The sequence below is a fragment of the Electrophorus electricus genome, chromosome 26 (assembly GCF_013358815.1).
Source record: "Electrophorus electricus isolate fEleEle1 chromosome 26, fEleEle1.pri, whole genome shotgun sequence".
Lineage (NCBI taxonomy): Eukaryota > Metazoa > Chordata > Actinopteri > Gymnotiformes > Gymnotidae > Electrophorus > Electrophorus electricus.
The window spans coordinates 5,457,524-5,477,507 of NC_049560.1; the positions used below are offsets into that span (position 1 = coordinate 5,457,524).

General features: G+C 41.8%; 2 protein-coding genes across 11 annotated transcripts in view; both read left to right on the forward strand.

The window, feature by feature from the left end:
- Positions 1–4,379, forward strand: part of LOC113577797 (unconventional myosin-IXb) — a 47,926-nt gene extending 43,547 nt beyond the window's left edge. For 5 of the 9 annotated variants that reach the window (XM_035523119.1, XM_027010665.2, XM_035523122.1 and 2 more), the window contains 5 exons: positions 361–484; positions 736–783; positions 1,921–2,033; positions 2,247–2,374; positions 2,901–4,379. In XM_035523119.1, coding sequence (XP_035379012.1) covers positions 361–484; positions 736–783; positions 1,921–2,033; positions 2,247–2,374; positions 2,901–3,232 — 745 coding nt within the window. In that variant the 3' untranslated portion in view covers positions 3,233–4,379. Of the gene's footprint in view, positions 1–360; positions 485–735; positions 784–1,920; positions 2,034–2,246; positions 2,387–2,467; positions 2,533–2,900 lie in introns of those variants that run through there. The other 4 variants (XM_035523124.1, XM_035523126.1, XM_035523125.1 and 1 more) reach the window with 4 other exon arrangements.
- Positions 4,380–9,033: 4,654 nt separating this feature from the next.
- Positions 9,034–17,345, forward strand: use1 (unconventional SNARE in the ER 1 homolog (S. cerevisiae)). 2 transcript variants are annotated; one of them, XM_027010690.2, is made up of 8 exons: positions 9,034–9,157; positions 10,375–10,424; positions 10,925–11,003; positions 11,104–11,256; positions 11,461–11,476; positions 11,596–11,626; positions 11,731–11,896; positions 14,566–17,345. In XM_027010690.2, exons 1-8 carry the CDS (start codon positions 9,056–9,058, stop codon positions 14,746–14,748), a joined length of 780 nt encoding a protein of 259 aa, XP_026866491.2. In that variant the 5' UTR covers positions 9,034–9,055; the 3' UTR covers positions 14,749–17,345. The 2 variants fall into 2 exon arrangements, with proteins under 2 accessions (XP_026866491.2, XP_026866493.2); XM_027010692.2 differs by having other exon boundaries at positions 11,734–11,896.
- The last annotated feature ends 2,639 nt before the right edge of the window (positions 17,346–19,984 follow it).

Consider the following 19,984-nt stretch of genomic DNA (forward strand, 5'->3'; position numbering starts at 1 on the left):
ACGAACTATTCCAAAAAGATTTTTTTTTAAAAGACCTAAAATACATAAAACTCTTAATGATTTGTGTGGAGATTTGAATTAATATACATGTTCTTATTAGAATTCCTTTTTGTTTTATTGAGTGCATCAGAGATGAAGTCTATTTACTGGTGGTTACAACCAGCTATTCCTGAATGTCTGCGGTCTGAAGAATTCAGGTCACAGAGCACAGTGGGTTTTTGTGGGTGTGAGACTGACCTGCCTTCCCTTGTGTTTACTCTCTCACCACTGGGCTGCTTGTCTCTGTGTCTGCGTCTCCACGTCTGTCCACATGCCTGTTTGCATATTTGTGCGTGTGCGCACGTTACGCGCTTTCTCTAGGTGTGTCGAGATGCTGATTAACGAGCAGATTAAGAGTTACAATGAGAAGATGGAGGAGATCGAGCAGCTGGAGTTTGCAGAGGCGCTGGCTAAGAACCAGCTCAAACTGAAGAGGAACAACACGGTAAGCTCGCAGAGCCCAGCCCAGCGCCTTCTACACACGCACCATTGCTCTTTCCAGCTCGGTTCAGACCTTTTACCCAGAAGTCTATGTTTTTGTTTCTGTCTATGTCTGTCTGTGCCCCCCCCCCCTGCTCTCTCACTCTTTTGCTCTTTTTCTCCTTATCCAAGCATTGTTCTGTCGGTGTGTGTTGCAGCTCAGGAGTTCAACCGGCTAAACATTCTTTCTGCTTTCTGTGTTTTTGCTCTCTGTAGCACTGGCATTTACCTCTCAGATTTACCTCTCCATACAAAGGGGTTGCGGTATGTATGAGTGTTTTACTGGTGCACGTGGGGTCTTGTGTCCTCACTCACTGCATGCATGTGTGAGACCCTCGCTCCCTCCCACTAACTTCCTAAGCGCGCCGTGTGTGTGTGGTGCGCCTGGGCGAAGCCCTAATAGCTGATGGTGTTGTGCACCGTAGATGTTGATCTTTGCAGTGCTGGTTCGGGGGGTTATTTGAAAGATCACATTTTCTCAGAGCTTCCTCGCCCCCCCCCCCCCCCCCCCACACATGCATCTTGGTTTATTAATTTGAATTAGTAAAGTATCGGTATAAACACGAGACTTTTTTTTTTTTTTTTTTTTTTTTTATTGCATGGCATTTTTCATATTGTCATGTTTTTTTGTGTCCTATCAGTAGTTTCAGAAACAAATCATCACTAATTGGAAAAGTCAATATGAATAGTGTATATTGAGCTTTATTAATAAAAATCCAGCTTTTTTTGCATGCAGTACTGATGTAAGGCTTCTTGAAAACACTCCACTCAGAAACATCCATTTTATCCATTTACTAACCACAGTGGTGTTCTCTTGGTTCCACCTGCTCATTTGGTTGAGTTTGGTTTTCTAACTGATTTCCTTTCCTTCACCATCTTGTAGAACTGCCCAAATGCCCAGTTCATCTGAGGAAAATGCACATTAATTCATCATGACCTCAGTCAAAGATACTGGAGCAGGATGCTTGGATCCAGTTGTCTCAAACTACTCTCTAGGAGAGCAATTCAGATCAGGCGGTCTCATTTTAACTGACTCTCAACTTTAGCAAGTGTCTTGCCTGCAAACCTTACATGATTACATGACCTTACATGAACCTTATATAGAGGAGAGACCACATCCACACCCAATGATTCTAGTTGGCCTCATTATTTTAAAACGTACAGTAGCAGTCAAAACCATTTCATCACAGGGGAATAAGAGCATCTTCAAAAGGTTGAAAAGTGTAAATACGTTCATGCGGAAAACACGTCCGTGAGAACGCTGCTGCTGTTGAAGGGCAGAGGCAGCGGTGGGTGAAGTGACATGAAATAATCTTGTCGGTGCTTTGGGATTACCCTTGGCCAACCATCTTGGATGTGAGGTGGTGATGCCGCTTTTGTCGTGTGGGTCTTGGGCTCCAGGTGCGGGAGAAGCCGTCGTCCAACCTGTGTGCCGTTCCCGAGAATGAACCCCTGGACTCCGACACGGAGGAGAGGAACCTAGAGGAGCAGATCAAGTCCATCAAACAGGAGAAGTATGCCTGAACACAACAGTGCCCCTTTGGCTAAAACGCCTACCGTGGGCCTGGTGTCTGGTGCCTTTCATGGTGAATTTTGTGTGTGTGTGTGTGTGTGTGTGTGTGTGTGTGTGTGTGTGTGTGTGTGTGTGTGTGTGTGTGTGTGTGTGTGTGTGTGTGTGTGTGTGTGTGTGTGTGTGTGTGTGTGTGTGTGTGTGTGTGTCTCTGCAGAGAGGAGCTGGCCTGCAGGCTGCCAGACATGGAGCAGCCTGGTTCAGATCAGGAGAACCAGGACTCTGAGGCGTCTGCCAGCTCGGACAGCCTGCTCGACGAGCGAGCACTGGGCTTGGACATGGAAGGTGAGAATTAAGGTGCTGATGGCTAATCTTTTCTTTTTCATGGCCTTGAGGAGTCACCCATATGTGTGTGGCTGCTTGTCATTTGTGGTGCAGGTGTGGACCGACCATTACTGGAGCAGTTTAAGAGAGTGGCAGTGCCCGCTGCTCTGTAGCAGGTTGTGATCTTACCTAATGTGTGTTTGCCAGGGGGCGTAGATGGGTGTGTGCTATGTCATTTGCATGTTAGGGGTTCTGTTGGTATGAGACACAGCTTGGTCCAAATTTTGTGTGTGTGTGTCCTGTCTCTGAATCACTTGATTCTTCTTTTCTGCTACTGATTAATAAAGCATCAGTTTCTGCTTCTGGTGACTTTGGGTTGTGTGCAGTCACAGCAAAAAGTCTGCAACAGCTGAACTGAGCACCACTGTCTCACCACCATGGCATGACTAGTTGCATGATCCCATTTTGTTTTTGTTTTATTTGTTGTGTGGGTGTGTCCTCCTTCTCCTCACATTCAAACCAAAGACTCTGTTTACCTTCTTTCCAGTTAAAACAGTAGCCGTGCCAAGAACCCCAAACCCAGCTTGCTCTGCTAAAGCCACGAGCTCTCCCTCGACCCAGTGTGCTCCGCTCGGGGGAGTCTCCTCTCCTACCAGATCCACCCCCAGAGACCAGCTGCAGCGCCGGCTCCCCATCATCCCACGCACGGTGCGCCTGCCACCCGGTGTCCTGACCCACCCTGCCGTCCAGTCCCTGCCCCCCCGCAAGGCCAAGTCTCTCACGCTCGTGCAGAGGCGGACGCAGCCAAGCAGGCGCAAAGACAGCGTCCAGTCGCTCTTCGTCGGCCCGGGGGCCGAGCTCTTCTTCCCTCCCGTGTAGGACATGCCCTCCGCCAGTGTGGAGAACCTCCTCTCCTCCGCCTGCCACTTTTCAGACCCCGACACTACTCGCATGAAAGGAGACCTTTGATCTTTGACCAGCAGGTGCTCGACCAGCAGCTCTCGCTCTCTTGGGGGGGGGGGGGGACACGTAGGACCTTGTGGGTTGCTTTGTGCAACAACTGCTCTCGAACTCGGCCAAGCTTTCCATTATCATAAGTGATGCCTCTCTGTGCACTTTTTGCCATTACTGTGTCTAGGTAGGATTTTAAAAGACTCCTTTTTAAAGCTAATATTTGCGTTGCAGCCACATTGGTGCAGATAAACTTGTTTTACGCCTTATGTTTTGCTTTTACATGGCAAGTTGTATGTTGCACCTTTCTGTCTCTTTCATGGATCCATTAAACACCAACCCCAAAAAAGAAGGTTTGAACAAAAAGATCTTGCCTTGGGGTTGCTGTAGGAACGTTTCTGTTTCCAGTATACAGAGACCAGTATGAGGGCACAGACACTTTGTAGATGCCTTTTCACTTACAACACTTCCAGACAAAAAAAATCATGAAAAAAGGACCAGACACTTCATGTCCTGCAGGGGGCGAACACCCACCGTGAAGTAGCCCGTGAGGTTGAATAGATCTTTTTAGCCTGCAGGGAAACTAGAGCTGCACAAGCCACTTTTCTCTCAGACTGATGTGGAGTGAACCGCACCGAGGTGTGTGGCGTGGCCTTCGTGGATATTTCTGTGCGGAATGAAACACATGAAGAACACACACACATTCCCTTTGAACTCCTTAAGCGCTTTCTTCCTTCTTTAGTTTGCTCCCGTAGTAAACAGTAGGACTCTCGGCGTAAGAACATCCATTTCTGAAGAGCTGCCTCAGAAGGCTGTCCTAGGATGCTATAGCCGCTGGTATTTACTAACATCACATATAAACCTGCTGGTGTGTATAGTTCTGCGTAGAACTGTAATGATCGCGTGCCTATCTGACTGGAAAGGAATGAATGATTGATTGAGAATTATTCTGTTTTAAAGGACTACAACCATATCTGTTTGCCTTTTGCTTCAATTTGTACTCGAGTCACTGATTCCCATTTAAAGGACAGATTGAACTAATTATTTTCTTACAATACAATTTGTACTGGCTGCAGATCTGTGTGATATTTCATTTCTCAATAGGCCTTTTTCACAGTAGAATGGAACATTTGGCCTGGTACCTGGGAGACAGCACCTCTGCACATTGTACAGGTTTCCTCTGCAGGAACTGTAGCTGTGGATATTCTGTGTGTGGAGTTTGCACTCAGTAATGGTGAAGAAGCAACAAAATATTGTATTTTGACATCTGTGCAGATGTCCCTCTGCTATAACACAGTTAGTGTGTAGTTGCATTCAGCAACTTGGGTTCAGTATAAGCACCCACGCTCTTCCGCTGTAACTCCATAGTCACCCAGTACAAGGTGACCACCGTTTCCTCATAGTGCCTGAACTACTCCAAACCAGGACCGGTTCAGAGGCTAGCTGCTCTTTTTCAGTGAATGACCTGCAAATTCAAAATGGACCTACTAATTTCATGAGCTCATTAACAGTAAAACTCGTTTTACTGTTCACCCAAAGCAACGCAGATCAGAAAACAACTGCATTATTAAACACTCCTACTAGTTAATATTGGTTCTACGGATTTAAATTCATTTACTTTTTTAGGTTTTGTCTTGTAGTATGATGGGATAATTTGATTAACACTGCGTCAGATAAATGTGTCCATTTCATACACTGAATTGATATGTAGTGACTCCCATCTACTGGTTATCTCCTGAGTTATACTTGTGACACACACACATATATTTAGAACTATAATTTGCAAATAAAATATTCTGTTAACAATACGAGGGACTTGTTCATGGATGAAAAGCCTTTGCTAACCATAAATAATGGTGACGTGGCTGTACTCGTAGTCTGTATTCACAGTCTAACCCTACGTAACAATGACATGGTTATGTCCCTAATCTGACCTTTCCCCACTATCGCACTGGTTGTGTCCCTAGTCTGACCTTTGCCCTCTCTCACACTGTGTGTCCTGATGAAGGCCCTTCCACCAGCTCAGAGCATTTGTCCTTTCTCAACTGATCACTTGAGATTTTATTACTACAGTGAATTATGGGGGACCAGACCACAGAACAACTGATGAAAAATATGAATCATATGCATATGAAACAATGTTTTACATGTGCAACAAAATATTTGTGTGCTTATTTATGTCTACATAAATATTAATTGTTGCTGTAAAGAGTGCTTCATTTGATTACTTAAATCATCAAATTAATCTGGATTAAAAATGCAGATTGATTCATCTGGCATTTTTATCGATTTGGTTCATTACTACCACCTGCTGGTAAGGAGCGTGAGTTGAGATTAAATTAAATTAAATTGCACAATCTGAGCCAAATTTCCCATAAGATTCATAAAACAAAGATAATATTTGGACGGTAGAGTGAGAATTACACAGAACACTCATGGAAGATCATGTTAATACTATGAAGGTTTTTGAGAAATGGACCCTGATTTCCAATCTTCTGTCTTTTTCCATATTTGTTGTTTTCTATTTAGCAATTTTCTAAGATGCAGGAAAAGTGTGTGTGTGTGTGTGTGTGTGTGTGTGTGTGTGTGTGTGTGTGTGTGTGTGTGTGTGTGTTGCACAGTTCACTTGATATTTTCCAAGTTTTTAAATGATTGTGTTCCTTTCAGCATAATACCTAGGGCACTGGAGCATTACATATTCTATTGTCTCTTCTACCTGACACAATTCTTCTTTATTTGGTATGCCACTTTTCATGCAGTCATGTGTCCCCTCTCGAGGAGCTTTCTTTTGATCTCATAATCTTGACTCCTAAAACTGTCTTCCAGTTCTTTCTTGCTCTCCCCTTTGTCATTTTTCTCTCATTCCTGTCGTAAACATTTGATTTCTGTTCCATCGTAGCTGGTCTTTATCAATTTTATATTTGCATGTTGATGGTTTAGCTGCTTGGTCTGCTACTTTCTTGCCATTTAACTTGCATGTGTGCTGGTGACCAATGATACTAAAATTGAGATCATTATTCTGAAAAGGAGTTGTTGTTTTTTTTGTTTGTTTTTTTTGTTTGTTTGTTTTTTTGTTTGTTTTTTTTAAATGATTCACAGGTGGTGGCCAATTGGAAGATGTGTTCTGCTTGTGGAAATATGTTTCATCTCTGTGAACATGGAGCTTCCACAGCACAGGTGTGGAATACTTATGGAAGCAGCCCTTTTTAGTCATTTTTGTCACTATTGTTTCAGTCTTTTTAAATAAAAGATGACCGCACACACTATCGGTGTCGTCGGAATCCAGCGGTAAGCGAGTTAAATACTTGCAAGGCACTGTATGTCAACCATGTTTTTGAGTGTAATCCATACATGCTTCCAAGTTTCAAAGATTGAACCCTTCCTTCCATATTTACACTTAAAGTGCTTCGTACATGGTTTAAAAGTGCCTAAAATATGAAATGAAGAAAAGATGATAAACGTGTGTGTGTGTCTCTCTCTCTCTCTCTCTCTCTCTCTCTCTCTCTCTCTCTCTCTCTCTCTCTCTCTCTGTGTCTGCCTGTGTGTATAATTTAAAAGGTACTCACACACTGGAAAACAATTGTTTCATTTGTCTGTCTCCTTGCACAGGCTCCATGAAATAAATTTATTTAGATATGAGGTGTGTGTATATAATAGAAAAGCGTAGAAACATTTACCAAGAAAATTCATTCTTGTCTTTGGTAAAAAAAAATTCAAGTTCACAGAAGAATATACAATGGCTGAAGAGATGAAATGTAGAATGATTATATTTTAAAACCAGAGAAAAATATCCTTGTCAATCAAGCTCTCCCCTGAACAGTTACTTTCTTGACTATGAACTGCATGAAATACATTTATTCAAGTATCTTAAATAATATAGAAAATACCAAACCCTTTAAATATTTTACCACAAATCAGACCAGTTATTCTAGAAAGCCCTTTTAATCATATATCCCTAAAGCATTGCTCAAAGAAGGTGTAATTAAGAGTCCATCTTCCATAACCTAAGAGTTTTGATACCAGGCCTCACAATAGTTGCTTGTCATCAGTTCCTGTTGTGTGTTGACATGTTGGCTAGTAAAAGTGTGGCAATAAACGATTCTAATGTGTCATTGGTGTCCCACTACTCAAAATCTACTCTTCCACTTTCACTGCATTTCATGTTTTTGGTGGGTTAACTAATTATTTTAAAATACATGATAGAAGTTTCTTCTGTTTGATTTTATATCTATAAATATCCTTATATGAAAGAAGTATTGCGATTTGACTATGCCTACTGTGATGATGGTAAGCCAATGAAAACAACAGCTGAATAAGCAACAAGGACCCTTGCAGAATCTGTGCTGTATTTCAGAGACATACCCATTGTTATAGTTTATTGCAGAAATTTGGACTTTACGCAGTACATTTTAGTAATCAATAAATTAAAGGAAGTATCATTCAAAATATTAGTAAATATCCAGTGAACCATTACTTAACTGCACTAAACAGATGCCAATCCATTCTGTAAAACATTAATCCATTAGTGTAAAACTAGTTTGGAAAAACCTACTTAGATTTGTAATGGGTGATATTGATTCAGATTTTTCTATGTGCCTGAAAAAGATTTGGTTGACGTGGATAAAGCAGTATTAAAATAATTACATTTTTCACCATGTTCTACATTCATAAGTGCAAACTTAGTAATGGCAAAACACTACTAATGGTCTTTCAGCAAGAGATAAAACTGTCAAAACTATAATCAAATAGAAAAGCTATAAAAAACTGGAAGCTTGCAAATCACTAGGGGTCTCTGTAACTACTGAATTTTTTAAGTGTATTATTATTGTTGTTTTTGTTGTTTTTTTTGCAAGGGGTGGAATGTATTATATGCCCCTAATCACCCTGAGCAGGACTCTGCACTACTTACAAATTGATGCAACGTCTTTGCATGCGTTATAGCATTGTTAATAACCCTAGCTGTGTGTGCTACAATGTTCAATAAAAATGACCCTTTTTATCATCACACAATTATTTCCTAGTGTTAATAATTCAGGATATTAAAACTGAATTGGCTCTTAACTGTACAAGAACAACGTGAAACATTTTTGTGCTACTTTTCCCCTTTTGCTGAACTCACTGGAACGCACCCTGGCAGACATGCGCGTCTTACCTTGCCAGATCAATGGCAGTTGTCACGATTTAAATAAGAGACTATCTGAGTCAAATACTACTATTTTGTAGTATAAATATACACACTCTACAAGTAGAGTGTGTATATTTAAACTAAATGTTTCTTAAACTAGGGTGACCGTATATCCTGTTTTGTTTTGTTTTTTTCATTTCACGGGAATTCTAAAGTGCCTTTCATATTGCTTTCATTTGCTTTCATCTGATCTTCAGGAAAGTATACATAGGCACATCTAATGAAGTAGGGGATTTTCATTTATTTTACTTGTAAGACAAATGTTTAAATAGCCTACAAAAAATAATTTACTGAGTGCGGCATGTTCTCCTAATCGCTTGCGCGTATTGTGAATTATTTTCCGATTACAACTACTTCGATGTAACGCATTAGTGAAAAACAACTATTATGAACCAACAATTTACCTATAATGCGCTACTTAGCATTTTACTATTTAGATCGTTTTTTAAATAATAGACTCGGATTGGTTCACTGGCGGCTCTTCAATAGGACTCTTATTACTCCTCCGGTTACTTCCTCTTTTACTTGGTGTAAAGGTCTTGACGACTTCCGCTCGAGTTTCAAATATGGCCACGTCTAGGTTGGAAATCAATTTTATCCGCTTATTATCCCGGTGTGAGTCAATTGCTTCGGAGAAAAGAGGGGAGACTGAATGGCGACTGGAGAAGGTATTTAATGTACATGAAACTGACTTGCTTCTTTGGCGTTATTTCGCCACCTAGGTGGGTGAACTTCTGCCACGTTCTCTCCCACAATAACAACACGGAGGTGGCGGTTTACGCAGCCCCTGCCCTGCTGACACAACCGAGTTTCTTAAAGTGTTGTTGAACAAATAGAGTTAAAGTTATCACTTTTCATTTTTACTGAAAGAGAGTTCATTAAATCCCCCTCAAAATCCAGCGTTTTGTATTGTGTGCATCATGACAAATCTCGGTATTCATGCTTAGTGCTGTATAAATGAAGGCTTTCTCATCCTTCAGAAAGCGTAAATAATGTGTGGGAGATAATGCAGAGCACTCTTTAACCTGTCACATCAACAATTCAGAACTGGTTTTAATACATTTCGTATGTAGCCATATGATCACAATATTTTAATATAATAATATTTTCCACTCGATGTTTACAGTGTCTTAACTCCTTAAATAGATTTGCAATGATTTATTGCTGCCTTTTGATAACTTAATAGGTTAATTAAACCTTTGCCCATAAAATATTATAACGCAGAAGTTGTTTTGAAAGGGACATGTATTAAATGTCCTTTACTTTACTGCAACATGCTTTCAGTCATCAGACCTTAAAGCCTCAGTTCAGGGTTTTGTTTTTTGGTTTTTTTTTTTCCCCTGAATTGGTGTCACTGTTCACATTTCAATGTAATGCAATGATGTAATCTTTTAGAATCCCCAAAACACACAAACAGTTCCTCCTAGAATGAGAGATCCCCAACACACCATCCACACAGAAGCATAAAAATCTTTTATTAGCTCTCAACTATATTTAACAATACGCCAACGCATTGCTACTTTCGGAGGCCTTGGTCAGGCCACACATAATAACATGGTGACATGGATCTTATTTGCTATGTGAGGAACTGCTTACATGTTTTGTGGATTTATATAGATTACATTATCTTTACAACTCCCCAGTGCAAGACATTTTCTTTCATATGCAATATAATATGAAGTGTACAACACCTGTTCGGTTAGTTGCCTATGCTATAGCGTCACCTGTTCTTCCATATTTGTTTTTGCTGTCTGCAGCATGTGTTATTTTAATCAGTACTTTGAGCATTTCACGGTTGGTCAACATGTCTCCCTCCCAGTTGCTTTGCATGTTAATCATGATGTCTGTCTAAAACATGTACAAAAAGTTGTTGTTTTCTCCAAAGTATGTGGGTGCTCTGGAGGAGATGCTGGTGGCACTGAAGAAGAGTGCAAGGTATGGCGGCCTCTTCGAACACAACCGTTCCATACTTTTGTTTCTGAATACTTTTGTAGGTTGGAGGTTCAGGGCCTTCTCTTAGGGCATTTTCACACTTGGGCCGTGTACTTGATTCCCAGAACTGATTCTGGATGTGTTTGGAGAGGGCTTCGTTATTGCTGGGTGTTGTCGCACGGAAGAATTCTAAGCAAAGGGAAGTGTCGTGATCAATCGACACAGTCACGTTACAAAACTAACTAATCAAGCAACCGCACATGCACGGCACCTGCAGCAGATAGCTTCCACGTGTGCGGCAGACCTCACCCGAGACCACTGATTTCAGGAGGACTGCTCCTGAGCTTCAGTACAGCTTTAACACTTCACCAATCACACAGAACACGCAGAACAAGTCTGGGGCTGGGGAAAAACTCTAGTGTGAAAATGCCCTTAGTTCTACAGAAGTCTGTGCCAATGTAGGTTGCAATAATTTGGTTTGTTTGCTTTTGTTTGTTTATTAGCAAGCCTCCTCCAGAGACACTGACTGACTACACCCGCAAAGTAGGCTTCCTCAAAGGCCTAATAGTGGCAGAGAAACTGGTCAGTTTTTATATCCCTCATAAAGAAATGCTCATCTCACTGTGTTATCACTGGCAAAGCACAAAACACCCTGAATTTCCTCCCCCTTGGCGTTTGTTAGTCCTCCCCTACAGAGAAAGCTTTAGCCAACCAGTTTCTGGCACCTGGCCGAACACCCACAATCTCCAGTGAGAGAATGCCAGCCACCAAGACGGTGCATGTGCAGAGCAAAGCCCGGTGTACAGGGGAAATGCGTTCGGAGCTGTTTGGAACGGTAAGCCCACTTGTCTGTCAGCTTCTCGGAGGGACAGTGGAACGTGACAGCCCTTACAGCGAAGCAGTTCAAATGTGTCGTGGTCTGATGTCACGTTCGCTTGACGTTTACTGAAAACGCAATGGGAACTACGTTGACTTTACTGCTGTTTTTCATCCCCAGATGAACCTCAGCTCACTATATATATTGGTTTCTCTTTTACAGGTTTCCTCAAGTGCTGGTATGTTTTATCCTGTAGTTTATGATGTGCTATGTTTTATCCTGTAATGTAATTTGTTACTGAGTTTGATTTGAATATGCAGAACTGTGGCTAACGTATTCATTGGCATCCCTCATCAGGTTTGCCTGAGACAGACTTGAGGCACAGAAGGTAAGACCCCTATGTAACTGCTCAGTGTAATTTTCTCTCTCCGTGCTGAGTCTCGTCTTTTAGCCTCGCATCTGCTTCACTCTGCCCTTCCTTGCATTTGGCAGCAGGAGCATCCCCGCCGACGAGAGGCAGAGCACGGCCGAGCTCGACGCTGTGCTTCAGCACCACCACAACCTGCAGGAGAAGCTCGCCGAGGAGATGCTCGGCCTCGCCCGCAACCTGAAGAACAATACGTTGGCCGCCCAGAACATCATCAAACAGGACAACCAGGTGAGGGCGAACAGCGCCGCCCCCTTGTGGTACCCTCGTGCTCAGGGTTCGGCTGTGGGGTGTTTAATGGAGAGGTGGATGTGAGCCAAGAGTAAAGATTGTCCAGTTGAAATGGTTTTCGCCCCATTTTCTGTTTGCCAGCGTTGACCTTTTTATTTTCAAATTTCACATCTGACTGAGAAATCCTTTCCGTGACGTAATCCCTCATCTTACAGCGTGACTATTAGTTTGAAAAGGTTGAAAAAACAAGGTTTCAGGTCCTCTGCATATTTCCAAAACATGCGAGTCTGAGATTAGTCCAGACGTTTTCCCTGCTGTGATCTCCACATTTTACACAGATGAAAGTTTTGTTAGTTTGTTAGATCTTTTGAGGAGGCATTGTTGAGAACCAGGACTGGGAAACATTGGTTAACTGTGTTTATTGGTATAATATAGGCAATGGTTTTTGCAAACAAAAAGCCAAAAATCTCTAAAGCTGCTTATTTAGCAAGCGGAGAACAACTGTGCCTTCTGTGTGCTCCCTCGCTGAGATGAGTCAGTCTCTCACTTGTCATAAGTGTTCTTTGTGTTACGTGTAATGGCTGGCTGTAACCACAAGGTGGCATTCATGCATCGCTTTTCTTTTCTTTTTTTTTTTAAAACATGTTTTGTCAAATTTTATATTACAATAGTAATGTATAACTTAACAAAAGCCACGACCCCCCCCCCCCCCCCCCAAAAAAAAACAAAAAAAACACACAACAGTCTCAGTGGTATTAATGCTACTCGGTCCACTATATCCACCCACAGAAAGGGGAAAAAAAAAAAAAAAAAACACCAGCACAAAACAAGCCAGACTAGAATGTCAGCATATCTTGGGTAAACAGCTGACCGGGCATTACAAAAATCAAATAGAGATAAAGTAGTTACGCATTACTGGAGACTGAATACGAAGGCGTAAATAAATGAAAAATGACATACTACAAATAAATACATAGATTCAAGTGCAGGTGACAAGCTCAAGGAAAGCGCACCAAGTGTGAATGAACTTGTAAGTACCAGCCTTTATATAATGGATTTTTTCCAACCAGAGGGAAGAGCCAATCACAAATGCTTGGACAGAAAGTGAACTTCCAGCTCTTCAAATGATTCTCTTGGCCCACAACCACCCCAAATGTTCAACATGTTCTCTGTGATGGCTACTCCACTGCCACTTCTCCTTCAAATAAAAAGGGCAAACCCAACATGGTGCAGTCTCCATGTCATATGACCCAGAGGGCCAAGAGAAGATATCCTCCCAGAAGTTGGATGTGTTGGGACAAAGCCAAAATGCATGAGACTAGCAGAATCCATATCTAGCTGACTAAATCCTAGGAAGAATGATTTTTGATCGCCATTGATCAAACTAAGTGGCATATAGCTAGAAAGATCTAAAGCAGCCCTGTGGTTTTTGTGCAATAAACGGATACACTCACTGGTTACTTTATTAGGTACAACTCTTCAGCTGCTTGTCACTGTAAATATCTATTTATCCAATCACATGACAGCAGCTAAATGCATGTAGTCATGTAGACAATTCAAATTGTTTCTGCATCAACCTAAGGAGTAAATTCAGGACTGGGTCACTCAATTTCAAGTTAAATTCAATTTTTGGTTTCAGTGTGGCTTAATCACTCAGATTTGGAGGTCCGAAAAGGGTCTTCATAGAAGGAAGCAAATGTTCAATTTCAGCTTTGTGTTTGCACAACATTTCCTCTAATGATATTTTAAGCATTTGCTATTAGGCCCAATAATTTGTTTCAATATAATGAATCATTTTGTATCAGTAAAAGTAGGAGGAGGAGCAAAAATATTTATTTAGTAGCGAAGGATCAAAATGTCTATTGTAAAATTATTTTAATAAAGAAAATTTCAACAGCATTGAGACAGGGCTATGGTCTGAGATTAACATGATTTTTTTATTTTAATTTTTTTGACTGGAGCACGTTTGGAGATTATAGAAAAATGATCAGTTGGTGTGTATGATTTATACGAGCTGAAAGAGTAATGGCATGTGACTGGATGCTGTAATCTCCCTACATCAAGATTCATAGACACCTTAGTAAGTTGTTTGAAACACTACTAGACCACATTATATTCAGAATGTGAAGTCACCACCAAATACCAAATTGGTGGAAGCAGGATCAGGACCTTGTGGAAGAAAAACAAGGTCGTCAAAGTTTGGACCGTACACGCGGACGAAATAACTGGAAAAAAAAGCTAAAAACTCCAGACACAATAATGTATCTTCCAGACGGATCAGCATTCACAGAGGACATACAACACGGAACAGATTGATGAAATAGTATGGCAACATCTATACTTTGGTGTAAAAATATGGACTTATGGACTTGGGAGATTCAGTTAACTCTCACTTGCATTTGCTTCAACCCAGTCGTAATCATAAGACAAGCCCATCCTCACTCACAGTTGAGTTGGTGATTAACAGAATCCCTGCAGTTCTGGTATTAACAAAACCTATGCAGCATTTGACTGGTTTGGCCATCACAAATGAACGTTATTCATTAAGCCCCTCCCCCCTGCAGTAGACAGGACGATGTTGGGAAGTGTAGTTCAGCTTTCCACAAAATGTCTGTAGTTCTACAAAGATGTGATTTTGTTTCGTCCCATCTTTTCCCTCTCCATTCCAGACTCTGAGTCAGTCCATGCGACAGGCGGACGTGAACTTTGAGAAGCTCAGGACGGAGTCCGAGCGCCTGGAGCAGCATGCGAAGAAATCCGTGAACTGGTTCTTCTGGCTGATGCTCATATTGGTCTCATTCACCTTCATCAGTATGATCCTTTTCATCAGACTTTTCCCCAGACTCAGATGATTCTGTGTGTGTGTGTGTGTGTGTGTGTGTGTGTGTGTGTGTGTGTGTGTGTGTGTGTGAGAGCGCACGCACGCACAGACACCACTGACAGTTTAGAAGGATTAAAGCTGCTGTCTGGGGTGAGAATCTTTAAGCAGGATTGGTGTCGTGATGACTCGGCATCTAAATCTCAGAGTGTCTCACTAACATTTCACTGGCCTCTAATGGCGAACATGGCTTCGCTGACTACCAGTCAAGGTTACTACATTACGCTGAGGTACAGTCACGCTAATTCAGTTCCTTCATGTCCAGCTGCTAATTCGTTCAACTCTTGACATATATGAATACCCCCCCCCCCCCCCCCTTGTATGTCTTCTGGAGTGTTCCGGCATCAGGCTGTGTTCATTGTAACGAGGAACTCACTACTGCAACGATCTGTTACAGCTTTTAGAGCTGCACCTAGATGCTTTTCATGAAGAAGATGTTTGTATTTTTTAATGATTCATGCCAACAGACGTTCTGGTTCCAGTATTTATGTAGTTGATCTTCTGCTTACTGCATTTACTGCTTCACTTTTGTCCTGTGGAGAAATGTGCTTGGTCATATTTTCATTAACGACAACTTTAATTAGCATTACGCTGCGGATATTCCAACTTGCCTTGCTGATTTTCAGATTTTATTCATTCAAAGCTTAAACAGGCACGTAGAGAAGATTAGAAACATTTATTTCTCCAAAGTCAATACAATTTTTTGATTCATACATCTTAAAAAGCACGAATAGCAGCCAATATCCAATGTGCACAAGTTTGAAAACAATTCATCTATAAACTGTCTGGGATTCTACTGTCTATTAAACGCAGATCTCTAGTTCATTTTTTTAGATTTACATTTTAAAAATAAGAAAGTTCATCAAGCAAGCTTTCCAATTTTGCATGACCTCAGTCAGAACTGAAACCAAGTCCCTGAATAGGCTTATAGCGCTTAGCCTTGCTGAAAATACCGCTCGACCCAATCTGAAGGTCCACTCTCTATTTAAGGTCCCGGCAGGCTTGTCTGAGCTTGCCGCTGGAACCGCTCGATTGGTTGCCTCGAGGGCAGTATTTCGAGTCGCAGCAGGAAGTAGATTTGATCCTCTTGAGCGCCCATGGCTTGCAGAAAGCTGACAGAAAAAACAGCGGCTCCACCCTGAGAGAAGCCTGCCTGCGTTTAGCTCCTCGGGCTACAGAATCCTTCAGCGACGGCAGAAGCTGCGGTGCACACGCGCTGCAAAATATCAGTTTAGATATTTATGTCCAGTGCCAAGTCTTGGGTTAACGTGTGCTGTCGTGTCACCTTTTTATTTTTTTGCTTTATGCATCGATTTGAGCAAGCTCATTCTTTACTCCACGCATCCTGAAGCTGTTTACGTGGTCGTCTCTGAAGAAGGAGAATAAATTCCGTTGATTTACCCATGAGCACATTAAACCGCAAACTCCTGTATATCGCCACTGTGTGTTCAAAATCAAGTGCATTTGCGAAAAACTGTATAAAATATTTAATTTCAATAAAAATGTAATAAATCTCAAGGCGATATTGTAACAAGAACGGTTCCCTGGTGTTGGTTCATCCACCAGCCTCTTCATAAATAAATGCGCTGACACAAGGGCTTCTAAAGAAGCCAGAGCCCGAGTTTATTGTTCTCATTCTTGCTCGGTTGTTGTGTGTGCTGCGGTAGGGTCATGCTGCTCAGGGTTTTCATTTCGCACACTGACTTTTTCACCTTTCGCGGCGCGGGCGCTCGGCGTGACGCGAGGAAAGAGAAACGCTAGCTCGCGCCAGCCCCGGAGCCGCGAGACCCAGCAGGTCACGTCAGAGCCACTTTGTTTGCAGCGTTTTAGGTCAACCAAAAAGAGCATTTCGCACCCTGAGGGTTTAACATTTTAACTCTTTTAACTCAATGTAAGGGAAAAAAACCGGTATGTTTGGTTTTAGCTCACTGTTTGAAATGTAATATATTGAAAATATGTTACTGAAGTGTGTCAAAACCTAGTCTGAAATGGCCTACTTCTCTCTGAAAGAGGATGTGGCGTTCAGCCCCGCCAAGGACAGTTTGAACGTCACCCGCTTTGTTCACTCTTGAGGCTCCTGTAAGTGGAATGACAAGGCCAAGCCAAAGCTAATGAAAAGTAAGAACGTCGTGCCAGATATTCGGGGGTTTTGGCAGCTCTCTCTTGTATTGTGATTCTCCCAAAATGTTTTTCAAAAACAGGACACTCTGTAACTGGCCAGTAAAACAGTTTTTATTGTTTTGACTGGGTACATTAGATTTGAAATCAAACAGTAAGTTGAAGTGCAGAATGTTGGCTGGATCTAGGCAGATAAATACGCTTGCAGTCACGACATCAGTGAAGACAGGTGAGCGATGCGTGTCTACGTGTGTGTACTTTGTGATTCTGTGCTGGCCCTTTCCCTACTTTCCAGTACTCTGGTGCAGGGAGATTTTCATGGCATCTGTCCATAAGACCTTGTCATGGCACTCCAAGCTTTTTTTTTTCTTAACTTTTCAGCAATTGCATGTTTCAGCAAGTGTACTGTGTTGAGTATGAAGGATGCAATAAACTGCAGAGCTAAAGTTTTAATCGATTAATTCATTTTAAGCACACTGTAGATTTCTGTACATTTTTACAGAATTGTTTTGCTGAAAAACCGAGCTTTCACAAAAATGCTGAAAAGAAACCCAGCAGATTTCAAGAATCCAGCCAATAAACATTTAATGTCTGACATTCTTCACAGATTGGAAATGTTGTGAGTTTTGAAATCTCCATTCCTGTAGGGGCTTCAAACAAAGTCTTTTATGGGGAAGAGAAAACGTGCCTGTTCAGCATGTTTTAACCCGGAATAAGAGAGTTGCTATTAATTAGATATTTCCCACAGGTATGTGTAAACTATATTAAGTCTATCTGTCAGTGAGGAGGAGGCCACGAGGAGAAAGAAACGATGTTTATTTAAATCATTACAGCGGTGCTAAAATCTGCACAGGATGAGTGCCATGAGAGTTCTGAGGTCCTTTGGAGCTGCCAGCAAAGTTCTGCTGTCTACTCGGTGCCTCCTGGGTAAGAGGTGGGGAAGCTTGGAGCAGTGGCCCCCACAAACACACTACCAGACCACAACCCGCACAGGAAGCCTTATAGGAAGCTCTGTTTCCTCTGGTCTTTCATTGGCTCGCATCTCTGGGGTCATGTTAAACAATCAGCCCGGGAAGAAGTGTTGGTCTCGTCTGCTGACAAATGGTTAGGGAGGAGCTGGGTGTATTCAAAGTTATGGTCATAAAGCGTGCATGCCAATGTACGGTGTGCAGGTCAATAAACAGCTTATCTTGCTCTCTTCTCGATGGTGAAACAGCATGTGCACATGCAGTAAAGCATTGCTTGAGACGAGTATGCAGTATATTACAGTAAACAAACAACAATGTGCAACAGTGGACATTAGTCGGGCTTTAAAGGACCGCTTACCTCAGGGTACTTTCAGCAAGTGTTTGAACTGTTATGAGGAAATAAGAGGTCATCACTTTGAAATCTTCCTCTGTGTCACAGGGGACCATCCACTAGCCAATCAAGAGTTCTTGATAAATACATATTTATTACTACTGTTATAGCAATCATTTTTTAAAAGTGATCCTCCTTGACATATTCCTTAAAGGACTAAACCTGCACTGACTTTGTAATAATACAAAAATTATGTTGCATGTATTATGTGGATGGCCATAGTCTATAAAGTCCATAAAGACTATGTAACGGAAAGCTGTCCTCCAGTCTGTGACCTGACCTTGACGGTCTCTATCCACGCAGGGATTACCGAGCCGCCTCGTCTCGGGAGTGCGCTCCCACTCCGCTCTTCCGCTTTTTTATAATCCTTTATACACGCTGGAGCGGGACAACCGGGAGAGCAGCAGGAGCACACGCCTCAGATTTAAAATGGTTGATGGCTCAGGCCTCCGATAAGTCTGTTCCTTTCTTGTTAGGGAGAACCGGGGTCTAGCAGGTGCGGTCGGAGTAGAGGTTGAGCTTTATGCAGAGTGGGACGTACGCAAACCAAACCCAGCCAGGCCGCGTTGAAAGCGGACGTGCTAACGCAGGGGCCGTGCCCCACTAAGGCAAGCTGCTGTAAAACACTGACCGCAGGCGAGGTGCTGAATCCCACAGCACCGCTGTGTGTTTATCAGCTTTGTAACATGAGGTTTTCTTTATTTGTTTATGATTAACCATGTAGCTTAAGGACAGTCATTAAATACTTTTCAGATACTGAACAAATATTTCATACTTAACCGGTATTGTTACCACCTTTAATGTACTCAGGATTTTCTTCATACAGTAAGTTATTTTTTTACACATTGGAATAAGAATTCAAACAGAATTCAAAAATTCTGGTTTTGCTATAGACAGTATAATAATTAATAATGCATGTTTCTTATGCATGTTGCATGCTGTATCATATTTATATTTCAGTAAGGCTACCAGTTGCTTTTCATGTGATGGTTGTACATTATTTGTATACTATGTAATCTTACATCTTTTATCAAGTAGTTTTCTAACATGTAATTGGCAATAATGCACTAAAATTCTTAGTCAAACCTTCAAACTCTCGATTTCTTTTAATGTTGGAAAAGAAAATCCAGATGTAATGCATTGAGCACTTTGGGAGCGGTTACTAGCGACATCTGACAGTGCCATCCCAGGCAACCTATAACAGGCATTTAAAAAAATCACATTAGAAAATCAGATTGTGAATCACAGACTGACTACAGGTTTATGTGTGGCGTGAACATTAATCAATCCATGCCTGCATCTGTATCCGCCTCAATGGTATGTATATTCTTTTTTTATGTAAAAAACTTATAGGAGCAAATTCTAGGTGTCTAATCATTTCCACAATTTAGCTGGCACTTTTATCCAAAGCATCTTGCATCTTACACCCGCCTGAATACATCTTGAGCAACTGAGGGTTAAGGGTCTTGCTCAGGGGACCAACAGTGACAATTTGGCAGTTGCCTTGAACTGGCAACCTTCTGATTACTAGGCAAATACTTTAACCACACAGCCTCCACAACCACCAATAATTCAGTTTGCGGACAGTTAAACACACGCTGTTATGAAGTACTGGCACATTACGTAGCCTATTTATTTATTTAGGCAGGTTCACTGAAGAGAGTCGATTGTACTGTTTATGCCGTGTGTCTCTGTTAACTTACACTTTCACGTCTGGGTCGTGGAATCAACAG

What these genes read in the sequence shown, in the direction of transcription:
- use1 (XM_027010690.2), top strand. Translation starts at nt 9,056, where the DNA reads ATGGCCACGTCTAGGTTGGAAATCAATTTTATCCGCTTATTATCCCGG. An exon ending in CTGAATGGCGACTGGAGAAG is followed by an intron (nt 9,158 to 10,374) that starts GTATTTAATGTA and finishes TTTTCTCCAAAG; the next exon opens with TATGTGGGTGCTCTGGAGGA. An exon ending in TCATCAAACAGGACAACCAG is followed by an intron (nt 11,897 to 14,565) that starts GTGAGGGCGAAC and finishes TCTCCATTCCAG; the next exon opens with ACTCTGAGTCAGTCCATGCG.